Source organism: Cydia strobilella, chromosome 27 (assembly GCF_947568885.1).
Source record: "Cydia strobilella chromosome 27, ilCydStro3.1, whole genome shotgun sequence".
Lineage (NCBI taxonomy): Eukaryota > Metazoa > Arthropoda > Insecta > Lepidoptera > Tortricidae > Cydia > Cydia strobilella.
Genome location: NC_086067.1, coordinates 7463867 through 7487435, shown reverse-complemented (window position 1 = coordinate 7487435; position 23569 = coordinate 7463867). Strand labels below are relative to the sequence as shown.

The following is a 23569-nucleotide window of genomic DNA, read 5'->3' as shown; positions in this document are numbered from 1 at the left end:
TATTTATTTGCATTAATTATTTTTATGATTTTGACCCATGTTCTTTCACTGATATGCGTTAAAATTGTTAAATAACACACGAAACCGTCAACGCCATCTATACGACTGTAGGCCAAAACTAGTAGCGCCCTCTGAACGAGAATCAAATTTTCTTGATTTTCGAGGCACGTTTTTTCCTTAGACTGTATCCATCTATTACGGAGTTATATCTATCTTTGGTTTGGCACTGACATAAACGCCATCGAGAACGTAATTTACTTTCTATGCATCTCGCTCGTACTAAAATATTAGTGCGAGCGAGATGCATATAAAGTAAATTACGTTCTCGATGGCGTTTATGTCAGTGCTAAACTGATGGTAGCCATACAGGTCAGACTAAGGTGTCAGTATAAATAATATAATAAAAATAATAAAAAAGCTTTTTTATTTCCACATCACATTGCAAAATTACTACATATTTTCAATTTAGTCTGATGTAGATCCCTTTTGGGTAAAAGCCTCCTTACACTTTCTCCATTTGTCTCTATCTTGGGCTGTCTTTAACCTTTAACCATTCTGTGCCTGCTACCGAGATGATGTCTTCCGTCCATTTCAGTATAACCGGACATAATTTCATGAAAATAGGATTTATAGATCATAGTAAGCAGTTTGTCATAAGCGAAGTCATTTTATCCAACTTTGTCACAAAGAATTTTATATGAAAACCAAACTTCTCACAGTAATTACGTCATAATAAGCGGTTGGTCAGTATAAGCGGAGTCATAATAAACGGATTCCACTGTATCAAAGATAGATATAACTCCGTAATAGATGGATACAGTCTAAGGAAAAAACGTGCCTCGAAAATCACGGAAATTTGATTCTCGATCAGATGGCGCCACTAGTTTTGGCCAACTCTCGTATAGAGGGCGTTGACTGTTTCGTTTGTTATTTATAATTTTAACGCATACCAGTGAAAGAACATGGGTCAAAATCATATAAAAATAATTAATACAAATAAAAAATCATTTATCCATATTTAAATACATTTTAACGTATTTTTATAAATCTTCATTTTTAGTTTTAAAGTATGTCGATAGATGGCAGTGAATTTACAGTGGTTACAAAATTTACTATGACAGTACCGCTCTATCTTATTATATCCTCATTGACTGTATATACAATATTAGGCATTTTTATTGTATGTAAGTAAAACCTAGATTACCTATACAATTAAATCTGACTACCTACCTAATAAAAGATTCTAAAGAGCAACACAACTTTATCAGAAAAGGGTCTGTATGCTCCATATACTTACATAAGGACTCTTTTCTGATGGAAAGCCACAAATAATCACTACGTTCAACTTGTTGGTACAATATACAATTGTGTTAATTTTTAAAATATTTCACCTTTTAATATTGTCGCTACTTAATGGTACCTACTTAATAGAAACGAACTTATTTATATCAATAAATCAAAACTAAATTATAAACTAAAACTTAATAGATACCGTAATATATTTAAAAACTTAATTGAATTTTTAGAAATTATATTGTGGTAGGTTTGTTATTAATATATGCCGATTTATAGTAGACCATCACTAATCACGTAGTTTTTATATTTAAAAACTATTCGGGCATAATTACCTAACTATTGAAAATTTTAAATTCCAAAAATCGGATTAAGCAATAAGCATAGCTCGCCTTATTATAAGTATAATTGAATTAAATCATATCTTTAACCAATTATATCCAATAATAAGCACTCGAAACCCGAATCGTTTAAGAATAAAATCCCAATTCAGCCACAATATAAATTCCCCCGCAGTTTGGCCAACATTACAGATTATCTCAGTTTAATTTGTAAATCGAATGAGGGGCGCGTTCACATTGCTTGCATAGTGTGGGCAGTCCATAAACTCGTTTAGTTTTATAGTTTGTCAAAGGACTGTCTTATTTCAAACATAGACAGAGAGAATCATACTATCTTTATCTTACACTAGTACTAGCACCCGAAAGAAAAGGATGAGTATAGTTTTTTTGTTCTTATTTACTGCCAATTTGGTTTGACCAACTATAGTTTAGTTGTAGTTTAGATTTAAGTCAGGTACCCACTGAAAATCAGATCGTGAGACCTGTTGTAATGTATGGATCAGAATGCTGGGCGACGAAAGTGACGGATGAAAGAAGAGTGCACGCAGCGGAAATGAGAATGTTGAGATGGATGTGTGGAGTGACGAGGAAGGATCGGATTAAGAATGAGTATATTAGGGGCAGTTTGAAAGTAGCACCAGTAACGGAGAAGATAAGAAGTAGTAGGTTAGCGTGGTATGGGCATGTGATGAGGAGGGATGAATGCCATATAGGCAAAATAATGTTAGGGATGAATGTTGATGGACGGAGAGCGTATGGTAGACCCAAAAAGCGATGGATGGATTGTGTAAAAGAGGATATGAGAAAGAAAGGAGTGAGTGCTGAGGTGACGAAAGATAGAGGAGAATGGAAGAGAAAAACATGTTGTGCCGACCCCACATGACGTGGGATAAGGGTAGGAAGAAGAAGACCCACTGAAAATCAGCGTCATAGCTTCCCGTGGCATTATGCTGAGTGGGGATCCTGTGAGGATTTAAATGAACATTTAAATTTAAATTTAATTTAACATTTAAACGCATCTAATTGTTTTATGTGTTCTTCAAAGTTTTGTCCAATGTTTATGATGTTAAATAAATGTATTTTCTTTCTTTCTTTCTATAAAACTCTTTAAATAAAGTCGTTGTCAATAGAACTTGCAAATAATGTAAACAAAATATGACCCCAGTAGCATTTATACGTCATAATGACGTCAGCGACGTCATTATGACGTAATAATGCCGTCATTAAGACGTCGCTGACGTCATTTTGCTACCTGGGGACAGATTTTGTTAGCGTTTGACACATAACCTAACATTTTTACGAAGGTTATTTTCCCTGAAATAATATGTAATAATAATAATATGTTTATTGCTTTCACATTGGTAAAATTACAGATGTTCTTAATCGATAATGTATCACAACATGACACCCTGTAAGGGTATTGCAATTTTATCTATCTACTCTAAACTAATATATATGTAAATTAAACACAGAGATAACATTACACAAAAGTTATACCTATCTAAGCTATGTATTACTTATATGTCTATTTATGGTATTTATTACAATCAAAATATTCTTGTATAGAATAAAAACAATTACTCGTTAAATAATTTTTCAAGCAGTTAACAAATTTATCATATTTTTGCTCTCCCGCTATTTCCTTTGGGAGACTATTGAAAATTCTTATTGACATATTATAGGGGCTCTTATTACTTATTTGTAAGTTACTGGCGGGAAGGGCTATTTTGTTTTGGTGTCTTAAATTTAAGGTACAAGTATTATGACGATCTTTAGCTTTTAAATATAGGTCAGGATGTTTTCTTACAAATTTACATGTTTCTAATATATAGAGGGATGGTAGAGTTAAAATATTAAATTTTTTAAAGTACGGTCGGCAGCTTTCTTGGTTTTTTATATTACTTAATATTCTAATACACCTTTTTTGTAATATGAATAAATCTGCACTATTTGTGCTATTACCCCACAAATTGATCCCGTATTGGAGCCATGTCTGGGTAAATGCATGATAAGCACTAAGAGCCGTTTTTAACCCTGTGGTTTTTTTAATATTTCTGAGGGCATAAGCAAAGCATGATATTTTCAAGCTAATTTTATCTATATGCATTTTCCAATTGATATTCTCGTCAATGACTATGCCGAGGAGATTGCAGTGCTTTATTGGTTGAATTTGGGTATCTAGGTAAGTGAAATCAAAATTTAATGGGGTTCGTTGATGGGGTCGAAATTGAATTAAATTTGTCTTTTTTAGGTTTAGTTGTAGATTATGATCGCTGAGCCATTGAATTACGGTATCAAAAATATTATTTAACTTATGAGTTAGATTGTTACTGTTTGAACAAGAGAATACTATAGATATATCATCGGCATATAGGAAACATTTTGTATATTCGGTATTTATTATTTTTGCCAGATCGTTAATGTAGATTAAGAATAGGATGCAGCCTAAAACACTGCCCTGAGGAATAGAACCTGTGATTTGTCTTTTTTGTGAAAATGTTTTTAAAAGAGAGTTAGTTGTTTTGTTAAAATATTCTATTTCTACATACTGTATTCTGTTTGTCAAGTATGATTTGAACCAGTCATGAGTTGTTCCACGGATTCCTATGCCATACAATTTATTTAGGAGAATATTATGTTGTACTCGGTCATAGGCTTTGCTCATATCAAGTAAAAGCCCAAATGCATATCTATTACTGTCAATAACGCCAATAATTTCATGCATAACTTTATTAATAGTTAATATTGTACACCTTTTCTTCCTGAAACCAAATTGACTATCGTCGAATATCTCGTATTTATCACAGAAAGCTGACAGGCGTTTAGCCATTACCATTTCAAAGATTTTTGAAATCGTCGGCAACAGAGCGATGGGCCGGTATTGGCCAGGGTCAGTCAAGTCTCCCGATTTTGGAACTGGTTTAACAATCGCTATTTTCAAGGCGTCGGGGAATTTTCCTGTTGAGAAGGATTGATTGATTAAAAATGTCAGGGGTAGGATAAGTTCGTTGGCACATTTTTTAACTAGCGATGGTGAAATTTCGTCTATACCAAAGCTGTACTTATTTTTTATTTTTTTAATGCTTTTTTCAACTTCTATGTGAGTCACAGGTGATAGAAAAAGGGTGTTGCAAGTGGGATTAAGTACCGGGCGACCACAAGGTTGGTTATTGTTCATATTAAGCCCTATAGAAGTAAAATAATCATTAAAAGTGTTTGCTACGGTTAGTGGTGCGTCTATTTGTTTGCCGTCTATTTTAATCGAAACATTTTTTTTACATTTTGATTGTAGTTGGGGTTTTTTTGCCTGTTCTTTTATGATTTTCCACACAGTTCTGATTTTATTATTTGACATATTTATTCTCTTCTGATTATAAATTTTTTTAGCTATCATGACACTTTGCTTTAATGTTTTTGCATACGTTTCTGAGAATTTAATTAATATCGGGTCATTTGTTTGGACGATAATGTTCTTTAATAATCTTTTATGTAGGCAAGATTTCTTAATTCCTTGTGTTAGCCATTGTCTTTTAGAGTTAACTTTAAATTTAATTACCTTTTTTGGGATACATTTGTTTAGTAACATAGTTAATTTATTATTGAATTTATTATAATTTTCATCAACTGTAAACTGTGGTGAGAGGATAGAGCACCAATTAACCTTCTGTAATTCTGTTTTTAATGACTGAGTGTTTTCCTCTGTAAACAAACGCTTAAATTGCCTATATTCATTAGGGTTATGTCCAATCTTTTGTATTGCATTGGGCACTATTATAGACACACTTTTGTGGTCTGAGAGACCAAGTTCATCAACATTTACTTTAAAGCTATCGGCATCAAAATTAGTAAATACAATATCCAAGCATTTGGCTGTGTTTTTCGAGACTCGAGTTGGTTCATTTACGTGTTGTTTGTAGTTAAAGGTTAACATAAGGTTTATAAGGTTTTTAGATAAATTCGACTTACTGAGAACGTCTATGTTTAGATCTCCGCCTATAATGACGTTTTTATTTTTATGTTTTGTCTCTATTAAATGTAAAAGTTGCTCTAATTTTTCAAAAAATATGTCAGGACTTCTCACACTATTTGGCCAGTAAATAACAATTATTATCATATTAGATTTTGGTATTTCTATGGCACAAGTTTCAAATATATATTCAATTGATAATTTGTTAACATCTGCTAATTTTATATATTCTATATCTTCCCGAACAAGGATACATACACCTCCAGCTTCGTAATTTGTTCTACAGAAGTAACTAGATAAATTATAGCCTTCAATATGCAATAAACTAATCTTAGACGTAGTTATCCATGTCTCGGATATACATAATACATGTAAATTAGGTTTATCATCTATCACAGCCTCTACTAAATGTAACTTATTACTAATGCTACACATATTCTGGAAAAGTACTTCTAATTGACTTGGTTTAGGGACGAAAATTATTTGAACTCGATGCAATTGGGGTTGAAGATCTACAGTCCGGAGGCTGCACGCTCAGGTTTTGGGCACCTCTCTGTACGGCTTGCGATAACGGTGCTGCATGCGCAAGTACGGGTTTCGGTTCGTTTTGTTGCGTTGATAGATGCCTAGTTGTCTGCTCCGTAACGTCTCGACCATTAATAATAAGTCTATTGTTCCGTATCACTGCTTTCTTTCCGTTTTGCCTTGCTTCTTGTAGCCTTAGCCTTAATGTTTGTCTTAAGTGCAAGCTTTCGGTATCTAGGAACTCTGATATATGCAGTCCTGTACGCTGTAAGTATCCTACATTATCTAAGATTTGCTTCTTTGTCCTTTTGCTAAGTAATTCGATCACTAATGGTCTTTTCGATGTTGCTCGTCCTATTCTATATAAGTCATCTATATATCCCGTGAGATCCATGCCGTAAAAGTCGTAAAATAGATGTAGTACTCTGTTGAGAAGCTCTGGCTCTGTTTCGCTCCAAATTTCTCCCAGGCCGTAGAGTACTATTTTCTTAGAGTTGTCTGAGGTATTTTTCGGGTTTATCTTACTAATTCCTTCAGATTGTATATAAGTGGTTGAGTTTGTATAGTTCAAATATTCTTTAGTAGCATCAGCGTATGACTTGGGGTGTTTCAGATGTTCTTCTAATAAATCAGTTTGCTTTTTCAATGAGGATAGCTCGGTTTCAAGGTGTTGCAGTTGGGTGTTTGGGTCAGCGTTCAGGTTGTGATGTGTCTTATTTTGTAAATCACGTATTTCGGACTGTAACTTCAGATTATCATTTTCTAGTAAGTAAATTTTTTGGCTTAAGTTACTTATGTTTTCGTTTATCTGTTTTTGCTCTTTAGATAGCTCATTAGTTTTTTGGGTTATTTCTAATTTAAATGATGTTATTGCTGCACATACTTCTGTTTGAATAATTGATTTCAATTCTGAAATAGTAGTCTGATGATGTGATGTCAGTTTCTGCTCTAATAATTTGCTGAGAGCGTCCATAGTAAGAGTACTACCATCAGCCGTGTCCAATTCCGAAGATTGCGATACGTTCAAGCTGTTTAAAGTGTCACCTAGCATGCTAGTATCAGTAGACTCGCTATTTCTCGACTGGGAGTTATACATTGCTTTAACTGTAGCTGGTGGCTTTGGTCTTAAATTCATAGTTTTGTAAGTCTTATTTCTTGTACTCGAAGGAGGTGTTTTGAGAGCTTGCAAACGCGTCGGCCTCACCGGTATGTTAATATTGTCGCCTTTCGGGAGCTTACTTTTACAACTTACGCACATCCATGTTGCTTTGCGATTTGGGCTCATTGTGCTAAAGAACCTCTTTTCTGCATTAGCACACTGTAGACATGAAGCCTCTTTACATTTCCAACATTGTAAATAGCATCTATCACCTTCAGCTATTATACTTCCACAACCTGCACATTTTTTATCCAGTGGCGCCATTTTTATTAGGTAAGTGTCGGTCGTTAATCCAGTATATACTGTGAAAAAACTAGTTGCGGCTTCGGTTCCGAGCCCTGGTCAAAATAAGCAGGAATAGTAAACACTAAAAGGTCATTGACTTCTACGCATCACTTTGGCGTCACTTATTGTTTTGAAAACTTAACGGTATTAATATCAATATTTATTGTCTATTTAGCTTTGTTGTATACATTGTAAGATTACAACTGAATAAAACGTTGAAAAAAGTTCACTTTCTACACTGGTTTAAGTTATTATTGTTTTTATATACACAATAATCGTTCCAAGAGTTTGTTGAGGTTATGACACTTTGAGATTTCACTATAAGTCAATATCGAAGCAAGTTATTTATTTGTCCACAATTGTGTTACGTATTTATACTAAACTAAACACTTTTATCACGGTATAGGATTGGAAAACCCATCTTTTGTATTTTATTTGTATGCATTACGCAGGAGTCGTTGTTGTCGCCAGTGTTGCCACCATAACTATATTAATAATTAACATTTAATTTCCCTTGGTCCAGTCGATCGACCAAAACCGCAATGTAACTTTATTATAAGGGTGTTATTTAGTCACCTGCAATAATTTACGGACTGAATATACAGGTTGTATTTCTATGCATCAATGTACATGTAAGCAATAAATGACAAATTCTAACCACCGTTACTCTGCGTAGTGACTTCTCTCCCATAGAAAATGTCAAGGTCAGACAGCCAAAATGTAACAGCCAATTATTTTTTTTCGCGATTTCTGGGTTGGTCCCATAGTAAAAGTTGCTCAGTATGACCTATACCTATATATTCACATTATTCACTCCGTAAATTATTGCAGGTGACTAAATAAACTCCCTGTATTAGCGCTTTCTATCATCTTGGGATTCTTGGGCGAACTTGAGCAACCAGCCTAGGGGGGGCTAGCCAAGATTTTTATTTAATCGAATGGCATAATAAGTCACAAATAAATCGAAAATATAACAGGTATGTCACAGGTTAATATCCAAGGTTCTCAGCCATTGGGCTGCGTCAGAGGTAAGTGAGAACAGGTCATCGGGGCTTCCAGGGTAGGCTCTGAGCGGGCCAAGATGTCAGTAGTCGATGGAAAACGCCAATTGAAAGTTAAGTATGGAAATAGTCACGTGACTTTTGGTTTGGTTTGTCGATGTTTGTTTGTTTACGCTGACTCAGCGACTCGAAGTGGATCTTTGCCTCACCTCAGCAGCTCGAACAAGCCTACTTTCTTCACTCCAGGGAGTGAAGAAATTGCGACTTTCCTTACTCCAGGGAGTGAAACAAAGTAGCTTTTTAATTTAGTGAAGGCCACGAACTGCCACTTCATACTTTTATTACAATTTTTTTTTATGTAATTCGACATACATTTTAACCTTTAATATGTTCTCACGGTGAAAGATTATGTGTGCGAGCAAAGTTATTTTACATCTCGTGTTTTTGAGTCCCTCGCTACGCTCCAATCCAATTATAGAATCTTTCGCTTTCTCTGGACTCAAAATAAACACTCGCAAGAAAAACCAACTTTCCTCTCTCGTTGCACAAATAACTATTTTCTTTTCGTTTATCGTTTGTCGATGTACTTACGATTGTTACCTTGACTAGGCCCCCTCGCTCAAGTTTGCTAAGCGGTTATAATCGTCCGAGGGAGCCCGTCTTGCCGGTTGCATTTGACGTGAAATAATTATAGGGCTCCGTTTGCGATGGGTAGACAGGACGGGGGTGATATATTGTGTTTTTATGTTGAATGAAAATATCAGTCAGATTTTTAAAGGGTCGTCATGCACCTCTGGACTTGCAGGCGTCCATAGGCTACGGTGACTGCTTATTAAGTTGTATGATTGTTTGCCACCGACGTACCTACCTAAATTAAAAAATTGCTGCTAAAAGAGTAACTGGCTAACTGTATCTGTGCCATTTCCAATCAAAAGGGTACTTATTGTTGGTTGTCAATAAGGCGCTATTTATATACAGCTTCAATTTGAAATCAACCTTATTGACAAGCGACAATGTGGTACCTTTTGGTTGAAAATGTCACATTTATTTTAAAAACTCAAACCTTACAGTGGCGCCCAACGTGGGGCCTAAATAAAATTTCTTATTTAAAAAAAAATCTATAATACATATTTCAGTAAAAAAATATTTTCTTGAATAAATTAGGTTGTCTTAAATACTTGGCAAGTCATCAGTTCGATCATAGACATATTTAAAAAAATCTGTAATAATATAAATACATTTATATGTATTATAGATATTTTTTTATTGTGCAAGGGCCTATTTACGTATTAAATATAGTTTGTCAAAGGACTGTCTCATTTTAAACATAGACAGAGAGAATCATACTGTCTTTATCTTACATTAGTACTAGCACCCGAAAGAAAAGGATGAGTATAGTTTTTTTGTTCTTATTTACTGCCAATTTGGTTTGACCAACTATATGTGATTGAAAAAAGTTGAAACTAAAAATTATTTAATTTGTTGTGATTTATCTTTGTATACTGATTTTGTTTTGTTATTTATATATAAGTTTATGGATATCTTGTCCGAAATAAACGCTTTTTTTAGGGCTCCGTACCCAAAGGGTAAAAACGGGACCCTATTACTAAGACTCCGCTGTCCGTCTGTCTGTCCGTCTGTCTGTCTGTCACCAGGCTGTACATTTCCGAGGCTGTAAATTTTCACAGATGATGTATTTCGGTTGCCGCTATAACAACAAATACTAAAAACAGAATAAAATAGAGATTTAAGTGGGGCTCCCATACAACAAACGTGATTTTTGACCGAAGTTAAGCAACGTCGGGCGGGGTCAGTACTTGGATGGGTGACCGTTTTTATAGTTAATGGTACGGAACCCTTCGTGTGTGAGTCCGACTCGCACTTGGCCGGTTTTTTTATATTGTCATGTCTATCCTTCTCTAACTCTGCACCCTCGGGTCCCTGAAGGGTGATTTTTACTTCGTGCCTTCAGATTAGCCCTAATCGGCAAGGGGAGCTCCCGAGCTCCATCCCTTAAGGCGAAGTGTACTAGAATATTCATTATCGGAAACCCAATGACTTACCTATAAATATAACATTTAAATAAATAAAAAACCGGCCAAATGCGAGTCGGACTCGCGCACGAAGGGTTCCGTGCCATTGCGCAAAAAACGGCAAAAAAACACGTTTGGTGTATGGGAGCCCCACTTAAATATTTATTTTATTCTGTTTTTAGTATTTGTTGTTATCTGTGAAAATTTCAACTGTCTAGCTATCACGATTCATGACTTTCATGAGATACAGCCTGGTGAGAGACGGACAGACAGACAGCGGAGTTAAGGACTAGAGTTTTACTAAGGTAATAGGGTCCCGTTTTTACCCTTTGGGTACGGAACCCTAATAAAAAACGTATTCTTTCGAAGATTATTTTTTCTTAATGAATTCTTACAACAAAAATATACAAACGAGGCATTTTTAAGCTTTAAATTCACGAAGCCTCTATTTTCGCGGTTCCTTAAAATAATATTGGTCATTACTTTACTTTTAATTTATCCGTTTGATATATTAAAATCGTTTACTAGATGTACAGTCACCATCATATATATCGAAGCGGCCGAGGCCCTCAAAAATATCTGAACATGAACTCTAACGCCTTGACAATAGAGGCGTGTTCAGATATTTGTGAGCACCGCGGGCGCTCCGATATATCTGATGGCGACTGTACCCTAATACAGGGTTATTTTTCGCTTTAAGGCTGAGAACGCACTGCGATTATTTTTTTGAAACCGCAAAAAGTGTAACGTACGGCATGCTTCATAAGGGCCCTCCACACTAATGCGCGAATCGCGGCGCGAAGCCGCGAACGCGAGGCTCCACACTCCCGTGGAGGGCCCTATAAGCGCACGCACTTAAAAGACTGAAACCGCAAGAAATTAGACTGAAACCGCAAGAAATTAATCGCAGTGCGTTCTAAAAGCCTTCATAGTTCACACACTTTACTTAATTCAGTAACTGACGACAGGGACGCAGACACGTTAGACACGGACGATACGGTAGAGATATCTGCATCTCACTTCTACGTATTGCTGCGTCCCTGTCGTCAGTTACTGAATTAAGTAAAGTGTGAAGCGCTTTAGCCCTAATCGGCGAGGGCAGCTTGTGGCTTTATCCCTCAAGGCGAGGTGTACTAGAATATTCAATATGGGAAGCTCAAGGACTTAAGGGTCTTCGGCAAGTTCGGTTCTCCATACAAACGTAGTATAGTTACGCTCTCATTTTAAAACGACTAGCTAGATTGCTCTGAAACTTTGTACTTACAATAGGATAAGGTATATCTACGTCTGTAAATAGTGTATGTACAGTCTGGCAAAAAAGAGTAGAAATTAGTGTCGTCCCTTTCAAATCAATCTAAGAAAAACGGGACGACACTACAGTGTTGCCACTTTTTAAATTCTACTCTTTTTTGCCAGACCTTCAGATACCATAGTAAAAAAACCGGTCAAGTGCGAGTCGGACTCGCGCACGAAGGGTTCCGTACAATTTTTATATTATTCTGTTTTTAGTATTTGTTGTTATAGCGGCAACAGAATAATACATCATCTGTGAAAATTTCAACTGTCTAGCTATCACGGTTCATGAGATACAGCCTGGTGACAGACAGACAGATGGACAGACGGACGGACAGACGGACAGCGGAGTCTTAGTAATGGGGTTCCGTTTTTACCCTTTGGGTACAGAACCCTAAAAATACAGCGAATTTAAGTTTTTCATAGAAAACTTGTTTTTGCTCTATTTCGTTTGTTTTATAAACTGGAGCTATATAAACTAATTACAGACCTGGATATACCTCATGTCATTATATGTGCAAAGTTTCATTTATAATTCAACACGTAGTTTTAAAATGAGAACGAAACTCCGTTTGTATCGGAGGGTGAAATCCGGCCTAGCTTGCTGCGGACTCTTAACGATGTCATATACTTGGAAATTTCGACCCTTGCCGTGACCGCATAGCTGAGCGGTTCAGGCACCTGTCCGGTAAACGGGGGACGCTGGTTCTATTCCAGCTCTGGACACTGGAGGCTTTGGTCATTTTTTCCTTCCTATATGACATTTATTTCAATTTATAGTTTAAATAGTAGTGTGTCTACTTGAAAAAACACAAATTAAAATATTTTCATAGAACATAATTTAATTTGTTCTTAGAGTCTTAAGGATGTATTGATTAAAACGAGTAAAAAAAACTACAATTTTGCGTATCTATATAAATGTCTAACGGCGATAATTGAATACAAATTGACGACAAAATACGTATCACAGTGTCAGTAATTAATTCCAAGCGACTCACCCCTGTTAGGGGTGGGACATATCGACATTTCACCGATATTTGACGACTAAGTCAATATTGACGTTGCAATTTATTTACCGTTTTTTTAATATTAGAAAAAAAAACAATCTTGACATGTCTTTTTATTGAAAAATATTGTAAAACGCTTTTAAAAAATTAGTTAATATAGTCGGTCAAGCAAATCTTGTCAGTAGAAAAAGGCACGAAATTAAAATTTTCTATGGGACGATATTCCTTCGCGCCTACATTTTTTAAATTTGCCGCCTTTTTCTACTGACAAGATTTGCTTCACCAACTATATTAGTTATGAAAGCAAAAGAATGTAAAAGATCGTATATGATTTGTAATTGTAATATATTTGCTCTGTGACTTAATTTTCAAAAGTGATTTTTAATAAAAGACATCAAGATCGCTTTCCTATCTTCTATCCAAGGGCCTGACACTCTTTGATAGAGAAAGATAGTCTTATTGCGATTCCTATAAGAAGAAAGAGAAAATAGTGCCATGCTTTGTCCTTATCACCGACTGGGTGGCATCATAGGTAGGAGGCGATGGCGAAATACCGAAATTTATAAGAGTGAAAGAGAAAAAATCCTATGCTGCCTAAATTTTATATGAATATTCTTTCTCTTACCCCCGGTCGCTCGGTGGCGCGTCTATAACTACTTGTATATACTATGTCTATGCTTCTATCTAATGTTAAAAAAACGAACTGACATCGAATGACAGTTCCTTCAAGTTTCTTGTGGTTGGGTTTAATATAAAAAATAATAGAAGAAATATTTTTGGCACCAATAATAAGAAGGTTACCACAAATCCTGTAAAATAAGTATTTACGCGCGAGTGACTAAAACAAGTGAGTCTAAATCGTGAAATTATTTAATGTTAGTACATGTCTCACAACAGTTTAAATTCAATAAGAATTTACCATCAGTTTTTAAACACTGGCAACATTTTACCATAAACAAGAGTCATAGAGCTGCTTAAGTTTGCCGTTTCATTATTTTCTGTTTGCTTTAAAATAAATGGCGCCATTACTGCCCATGACTGGAGAAAAAAACATGGACTTAATTTATTAATTATGTTGCAACCAATTGCAGTATATTTCATTAAACAAGTCGAAAACATAGAAGACGAATAGGACATTCAACTTTTAACGTGCAAAGCAGTAGAAATTATGTAATACATGTATCGGTGAATTTAAGAAATGCCTGTATGACTTTTTGGTACAAAAAGCATACTATTCGATAATGGAATATTTACTCGACATATTTTGAATTTAAGTTGTTTTAGTTTTAAGTACACTCTTATTTTGTTTGACATTTAACATATTACTTTCGTTTGACATATGTTATAATTAGTGCATGCTCCATCTCTCCTTGGTTATATTTGTATGCTAAATGGCAAAACATAGTGAAACATAAATTATTGTATAAGACCTATATTTAACCTATGTTTACAAATAAATAAATTTTGATTTTGATTTTGATTTTAAAATGTCAAAAATACTCCAAATTTTCTCTTAAATGTGTCATAATTGATGCCATTACTATATTATAAATCTAGTTTCATAAAGCTTCATACCATCCGCACTTATATCGCTATTAACACTGTAATATAACTTTACCTTCAAGTATACTAAACAGTGTTTGTATAGTCGGTAATAGTTGTGTGGGACCCCAGGGGACCCTAAAAAGGGCCCGCGTCAGCTGCAGCACGCGTTGTCGCGCGGTCAGATATAATTGATTACTGAGGACCCGACGGGCATAGCTAAGGTACAAAACGTTGCAAAAATGTCTATGCAAGATTGTCTTTTATGCTGTATAGTCTGGAACACTAATTTGTCAGAATAAGGAACGAAATTCAAATTTTTTATGGGAGACCGACTAATATTTTCCAAAATTTCCGCCTTTTGCTATTGACAAAATTGGTTTTCCAGACTATATGTAAGTACCTACTACCACGCACCTGTTAGATTCTACTGTCCGAAATAAATATATATTTTTTTTTAATATAGGTTAGTTCGGTGCTAGGATGATCTGTTTAAGATTATCCCCAAATTTTCTTTTTATTTTATTTAGAGATAGTAGATTGTCTAAAAGGCAAGGTATCTAAAGCATTCAGGTATATATTTTTTTGTAAATATTTAGTACAAACAGACATACTAATTAAATTCACCTGATCCTGATTTAATTAATTTAAATAAATCCATATTTGCTTTGAACTTGCGACTTCAATGGCGGTTGCGAATAAGTTTTCGTTTATATTAAAAGGGTTATTTCTACCTGTATAGTATTATGCCATCTGTGGGTACTTCCTATAATCGATGCCGCGAAATAGGTACGCACAGCAAAATAGGCATTAAATTCATGCCAATAAACACGAGATTCCATCACAGTCCACGCAACCAATGAATCTAATTTTCGGACGGTCTGGTTCGAAATTTGAAATATTCATATTTGTAATGAATATTCAAACGGAGCCTGTTTACATTCACGGCGTTCCAATTCCGAATGTTGAATTTATTTATTTTGCCGCGGTTTTTTGGCGGGAGTTTTTACATCATGATTGACAGCCCACCATGTTTTGTTTACCATAGTCAAATAGTTTATTTTTTTAAATTAATTTTTGACATTCAAATTCGTTGTGTAATTGTATACGTGTACAATTGTTTAAATTTAAATAGTTTTATTTGCGTAACCCTTCGGTGATTTGGGTTGACTTTTATTCAAATGCAAATTTTTGTCATTGAGACAACTTGCAAACGTACACATTTTTTGTCCAACATTCGGCTTAATAAAAATACTTAAATGACATGAGGTATATCTAGGTCTGAAATAACTAACTTATAAAACTTAAAAACTAAAACTAAAAATAAATAAAACATTCAGCCTACATATTGTTATTATCTAAGAGTAAATTATAAACTATGTCAAGCCATTTCCGTCAGTAGGAAAAAGCGGCAAATTTAAAAAATGTAGGCGCGAAGGGTAATCGTTCCATAGAAAAGTTGAATTTCATGCCTTTTTCTACTGACAATGTTGTTTGACCGGCTATATTTTGTTTGTCATTTTAACTGTAACTATTTGGTTTTTTTACATTTTAATTGTGTGTAATCAAAACATAACCGCGATATATTTAAAATTAAAATGTCATGATAGTTGAACGGGTTGATCGTAAAAATGTGGTATTTTTTATAAAAAGGGACCTTATTGTCGATGGCGCTTACGTCATTATAAACGATGCTTCGGTATAAATACAATGCCGTGCGATGCTGTGCGGCGTAAGCGCCATCGACAATAAGGTCCCGTTTCATAGAAAATGCCCCAAATTATAATGATTTATTATTGTGACTTGTTGTGACAAATCAATGATTACTTATATTAATCTATTCCCAGTCCACTATAACTTGCGTCTACTTAAATCGAGAGTGAATAGATATCTTTTAGGTAAGCATGTTTCATCCTAGACTGCATCGGCACTTTTACCATCAGGTGATAGAGATTGCGGTAAAATTCTTACCTTTTTCCAATAAAACATAGTCACATGTCATGACTGAGTGCGAGGTCGGCGCACTGATACTTATAATAATGATTTATTATATACCTATTTAGATTTTTGGAATAGAAATTTGTTTGTTATAATTATTATAAAATCGGCCTCATTGAATATTTGAGTATCAGCTGTGAAACCGAAAGTTCTAGCGATGAAAGAACTTCGGCTCGCAAAATATTGCCAAAGTTTGGACTCATTAAAATGTAAGATGCATAAATAATGGAGGGCAAACAATTTATTGAATAGGTATCTAGCTGTTTTAAACGTTAAAATACTTAGTTTCAAATTTCAAATCTTATTCGAGGAATTCGTTATCATTTAATTAAAGAATTGGTTTTGGTTGGTGCTTACATCTAGTGTTTTAGTAGCTAGAGTACCACCTCATACTGGAACTGGCACGGTAAGGCCCCATACGCACGAGAGCCTAAAAAGCGTTGCGTGTGACGCACCCATAAGTAAGAGCGAGAAAGAGATATCGCTTTCTCGCTCTTACTTATGGGTGCGTCTCACACGCAACGCTTTTTAAGCTCTCGTGCTTATGGGGCCTAATGGGATGGTATAAACAAATCCTGTAAAATAAGTATTTATCATCAGTTTTTAAACACTGGCAACATTATACCATAGACTAGAGCCATAGAGATCCTTAAGTTTAATTTTTCATTGATTTTTGTTACTTAGTTTTAAATTTAATGGCGCCATACATCCCATGACTGGAGCAAAAATAATTTGTTAATAATATCAATGAGGATATAATAAGATAGAGCGGTACTGTCATAGTAAATTTTGTAACCACTGTAAATTCACTGCCATCTATCGACATACTTTAAAACTAAAAATGAAGATTTATAAAAATACGTTAAAATGTATTTAAATATGGATAAATGATTTTTTATTTGTATTAATTATTTTTATATGATTTTGACCCATGTTCTTTCACTGGTATGCGTTAAAATTATAAATAACAAACGAAACAGTCAACGCCCTCTATACGAGAGTTGGCCAAAACTAGTGGCGCCATCTGATCGAGAATCAAATTTTCGTGATTTTCGAGGCACGTTTTTTCCTTAGACTGTATCCATCTATTACGGAGTTATATCTATCTTTGATAATATTGAAACCAATTGCAGTATCCATTGTTAAATACATGAAAAACATAAAGGACGAATAGAAAATTCAACTTTAACGGTAGAAATTTTGCAGGTGTCGGTGAAGGGTCTCTATTGTTTGACAATGTCAATGTTTGTCAAATGTCAGTCTTTCAATAATTATGTCATAATTATTAAAAGTCATAATGTAATGATATGATTGTCATATTATCATATATCTAACCTAACCTAACCTATCTATAGGCAAAGGATAACCTGAGGAAAATCCTGAAAAGTTAACGGTTTCAGAATTATGACTTTCAATAATTATGTCAAACAAAGGGACCCCGTCGGTAAAAAATAAAAAATACTCAAAAAAATATCTTTAATGTTCCATGATTGGTGCCGCTACTATATCAATGTTTGTTTTAGTCTAAGACTAAGTTTCCATTGCTGTAAAGTGCATGACATGACAAAATTTTGAAAGAAGAAGTACAAATGTCGCGTGCGATGACCGTGAGATTTATAGAGCCCAAGACTAGTAACACAAATCGGTAGTCGTCACGAGGGTCAGACTGACTGCAATTTGACAGTAGCGTGTTTCTGACAGCTGTAATTGGTGCGTCAGATCGCCGCCGGGTACTTTTCGACGGACGGATACTGTTGGGGGTTGTGTAAAATGTTGTTATTTGACTTAACCCTTCTCGATTAAGAACTAGTAGGTATAGCACCAATCAGGCGACATTTAAGAGAACATTTGGAGTATTTTTGATATTTCACCGACCCCTTTACAATTTGTACCACTTTGCGCGTTAAAAGTTGAATATCCTATTCGTCTTTTATATTTTCGACGTCTTTAATGACGACGGTTTTATCATAATTAACAAATTAAAACGATTTGATTTTAGTTATGGGCAGTGGGTATGGCGCCATTTATTTTAAAGCAAAATGAAAAGTCAAACTTAAGCAGTTTTGTGTCTCCTGTTTATGTAATGCTTGGGAAGTTGGGACAGATTTGTATCGTTTCTTAACCTTAAAATTGCAAGCCCGTTAAAAAAACTTAGCTGTAAAAAGGTATAATATTAATCACCATCAATGACATCTGTGCGAGTGTGTGCATTATCGCAAATCTAACTAAAAAAATCACATTAACGTAAATCGAAATCCCATTTCGAAATACAAATCTATGGTGGCAAAAATCTAACAGTTTTTTGGAACAACACCCGTGTCCACGCATTGTGTTGCTGACGGCGCGTTTATTGATGGTTGAAGGCGTGGTCGCCTGTGCCCCGAAAAAAATACGTTTTGGCGGGATTGTCGTTGTTTTTTTTTAGAAAAATACGGGTTTAATGGAAAATATATTGTTAAGGGTTATAATGAATGTGATTTATTGAAGTCGGTGTATTGAATTAGTAATATGGATTTGAGTTTATTGTTTAGGAAAATTATTACCGTAAATGTTTTGGTTACTTACGTAGAATATTTTTGTATAATTCTACGCCCACTAGAGTCGGATCACGCTAACTCTGCATGTCATTTGCAATGACAAAGTGTGGCCATGTCATCAATTGTCATCACTATTGTCAAATTTAAATGAAAATATATTATGACGTTTACTAGGTGTGGCAATAGATTTTTTTTTGTACTATTTAAACTGGCAGCCGTTTGAAAAAGTAGTTTGCGATATCGTGAAAATATTTTTATAAGGAGTAAGACACACGAAAAAGAAAGTGCTTAGGTAATGGGGTTGGCCGGTCGAAGTGTTTAGCAGATGGCGCCAGCATAGCTTGCCCTGTCAATCCCTAGAATGAGGGCTATCGTTTTTTTGCTCACCAGTTGGCGCCTCTGTTGATGGTGGTCCAAAAGACTAAAGAACAGCTGTCAGTCATTGAAGTGACAAGTGACATTTGACATTTCGAACTATGGAAAAGACCACCATCTACACTAGCGCCCGTAGCGGCGAATTCATACGCGTTAGCCCTCATTGTGTCAAATTTTTGTTTTTTTAATGCCCTGGATGCCAGCCTTTTAAGCCAAATCTCATAGAAAAAGGGGCAATGCTAAGCTATGATGGCGCCATCTCTGCAAACCTTTGACAGTTGCCAACCCCATTTTGATCATTTAACTCATGCCCAGCAGTGGGACACGTAAGGGCTCCAATCATCATTATCATCATCAACTCATAAAAAAGACTAAAACGAAAACATTAAACTTTACCTACTTTATCTTATTTTATATTAAAATAGTACCCATCACCACCACCACGTAAGCGGTCACCGTAGCCTATAGACGTCATATAACCTAAGAATTATCTATTGCGTATTGCTGACTCCTGCAAAAGTTTAGTACAGCATACCGCACTTTATTTATTTTTTCCTTTAAATCTCCATGAATATCCTTGATTTGAAACAGTAAAATAAAAATGTAACCGTTCCAAAGTTCCAATGTCCAATAATGATAATATCGTTTTATAGACAATCGTTTTACTCCCTATCATCGAGATATTGTTGAAATTGCGGTCCATTCACGGACAGATGCTTTCACGCCCGCGCGCAATGATGAATCACTGCACACACTATTAAATGACACGTCACTTTCGCCATAGACAAACTTTTTTTCATCGAAAACGGCGCGAAATCGTTAAAAAAACAAATTTGATTTCCGAATGACGAATAGTGCTCGCCGATTGGCGTAGCCAATCAGTTATTGATAGATGTTCGATATTTGAAATTTTGAGCCATTTGTCAGTTTTAAATATGGAACGATCGTGAAATCGCGTTTATAATTGATTTCCGGAGGTCATTAGTGTTTCTGATAAAGACGTTAAAAAGGCATGTTACACATACTTCCGAAAAGATGGATTGCTTCTGATGAGTTAACGGTAACGGTCTTGGTTGAATAAAGTTCGGATTTAAGATTTTTTTTCCCAAGAAGCTCCCAAAAAAATAATAAAGAGTGTAGTAACATAAGCATTTGTTACTTTTTCTTTGTTTAATTATTTAAAACTAATTTAAACAAAAACCCATATCCATACTATCCATACTAATATTATAAATGCGAAAGTCTGTCTGTCTGTCTGTCTGTGTGTTCGCTCTTCACGCTTAAACCGCTGAATGGATTTAGATGAAATTTGGCATAGAGATAGGTTGAGTCCCTGAGAAGGACATAGGATACTTTTTCATTCAAATCATCCCTTAAGAAAGTAAAAAGCGGGGTGGAATTGAGATAATTAATGAAGTGTCTGCTAATTTGTGTGCATAATATGCTCAAATTGAATAATTGCTATAAGACTTTCTCCAGGCGCTATTCTTACTCTTGCTGGGGTTACTAAGTCCACGCAGACAAAGTCGTGGGCAAAAGGTAGTATAAGAATAATAACAAAAGTTTTTTTTAAAGTATGAATGACTTAAGTAATAAAGTGTACGTACTTCCTATTGATAAAGGTTTTAATAAATACGAGTATATTCTTCTAACGTGTCAATATAGGGTAAAACCGGGATTTATGTTCTGCTTATTGAAATGCCTCCTGATTAATGTTTTTTCTTCTAATAATGAAAACTGTGTTGTTGTATCTGTCCCCCAATTATAAAAAAAAAAAAAACAATTTGAGCAAGTAGTCCACCAAACATTTATATAAGCACTAGCTTTTGCCCGCGACTTCGTCTGCGTGGACTTAGTAACAGCAGCTAAAGTAAGTATAGCGCCTGGAAAAATTCTCATAACAATTATTCAATTTAAGCATATTATGCACACAAATTAGCAGGCACTTCATTAATTATCTCAATTCCACCCCGCTTTTTACTTTCTTAAGGGATGATTTTCGGGATAAAAACTATCCTATGTCCTTCTCAGGGACTCAACCTATCTCTATGCCAAATTTCATCTAAATCGATTCAGCGGTTTAAGCGTGAAGAGGGAACACACAGACAGAAAGACAGACAGACAGACTTTCGCATTTATAATATTAGTATGGATACGTTTATGACACAAAAAATGTTGTTAACCGTACAAATAACAATAATAAATTCTGGATGCTTCAGATTTTTACCATTTTTACAAGCTTTTATTTAACTTGCAATGTTAAGTATGTATGTTCTGATCAAATCTTGCAACCTAAATTAGACCCACTTCCCAGTATTCGATCGATTTAAAATTCATGTACCTACATATGTAAGTTGGGTGACAATGCAATATTATGGTAACATCGAGCTGATCTGATGATGAACACAGGGAAGGAGGTGGTCATAGGAACTCTGTGATAAAACAACCCAACCGAATTACGTTTGGGTTCGTTAGGATTGTCTCTTTATTAGTTGCCTGTTAGAAAAGTACAGTCTGATAAAAGCTTGTATCAAAAATGAAGTATTTTTTTTCCTCAGGTCAAAATCTGGTTCCAAAATCGTCGCATGAAGTGGCGTAACTCCAAAGAGAGGGAGCTGCTGGCGTCTGGCGGCTCCAGAGAGCAGACGCTGCCGAACAAGAACAACCCTCACCCGGACCTGTCTGACGCTGAAGTGGACAAGCAGAAGATGTCTCCGGTACCTGAGGATGAGGATAAGAAGATGTTCGCCAGCACTTCTGGGGAGTTTAGAGGCGAGTCCTGACAGTTTGTGCCTGGCCGTGTCTGGCTTCCCTGTTTTTTTTTGCGATAAATTACACAGCATTACAGCGAACTAATACACTGTGAAATTTAAAACAGACAGTATTATAGGGAGCGTGCATAAACTGTAGGCAGCACAGGAGACGTCAGATTTTTGGCGCGAGGCGTAAATGTGTAGTTTATGCTTCCAAAGTAGTCCACAAGAGTGCAGCACTTGCTTTGGCGTGAATTGTCAATGTACATATGATGTTTATGGTTCCGATTCAGGCCACAAGATGGCAGACCCTCCAACGCGCACGGTCCCTATACAGACTAGGTATATTATACGGTCTTAAGTAGAGGACAAACAGTAGGTACAAATGCAAAAATGAAAAACTAATACAAAACAGAAGATTCACGTTTATCCATCCTATCACAGAACTTCATACACTCTTTACACAGATCCATCCAACTGCTTGCAAATACATCACATTCCGGTGCTGATGCGAGGAGCGCGTTAATATATTGAAGAGCGCGGACTAGTGGTGATTTGCCATGGGACATAGTTTTATTGTTTAGGGCGCACTTAGGCACCACACAAGGGCTGATTTATTTACAGATATTCACCGTCGGAATTTCTATGGTCACAGAATAAATTAAGATATTGTCTATGGCACCATTGACAGCTGTATTTTTCACGAAGATTTGTATCTTCGAGAAGGAAATTTTACATTTTATGAAGGTCACGGAATATGTGAATTTAGTTTATATGACAAAGTTATGCAAAAAAACCTACTTCCCTACTAATCCATGTCTGTCTTTCTTTCCGTTACTTTTTCACGCTTAAACCGTTAAACCGAATAGCTAAGCCTAAGCCGAGTCTTGGATTACCTACAGATTCGAAGCCGACGAAGTCGCAGCCAGAAGCTATATTTAGTGTCCTATGTTTTTTATCACCCACTTGCACCATCCCACTAACCCGAGGTTAAGCGGTAAAACCGTTAACCCGCGCCACGCCGCTTCGCGTTCGCGATGTGTCGCTTACGTAAGATGCAGCGTTACATCCAATTCCAAAAACATGTTATAGAAAAAAAATCTAAAAGAAGATATTTTTACAGGTTACGAAGATAAAATGGCGGCCCCGTTCTACCGCGAGCCGTTCCAACCAATGGATGAGGCGGAGGATTTTGACAGCGATAGCGCCAGCGACGAGGAGATCAACGTGACATGACGTGTTTATACGTAGCTGTCATTACATCGATGGTAGCTGTATATAGAATAGGCTAGAACTATTCATTAATGTGATTGTTTAAGAGGATTATACATCTCAGAATCAGAATCAGAATCAAATGTTTTATTCGTGATTAAAACTAAAATTACATACAAAAGTATAACTAAAACTAAAAGCATTCATAAAATACTTAGGTAAGAGTTAAAATTTACCACGAAATGGTC

The 23569-nt window shown here is 35.5% G+C and overlaps 1 protein-coding gene across 1 annotated transcript in view; it reads left to right on the top strand.

Moving 5' to 3' along the window:
* Positions 1 to 23345, top strand: part of LOC134753476 (homeobox protein DBX1) — a 54322-nt gene extending 30977 nt beyond the window's left edge. Inside the window, exons 5-6 of the mRNA XM_063689352.1 lie at positions 21915 to 22128; positions 23233 to 23345. Of these exons, the coding sequence (XP_063545422.1) occupies positions 21915 to 22128; positions 23233 to 23345 (327 nt within the window). The remainder of the gene's footprint in view (positions 1 to 21914; positions 22129 to 23232) is intronic.
* Positions 23346 to 23569: the final 224 nt, after the last annotated feature.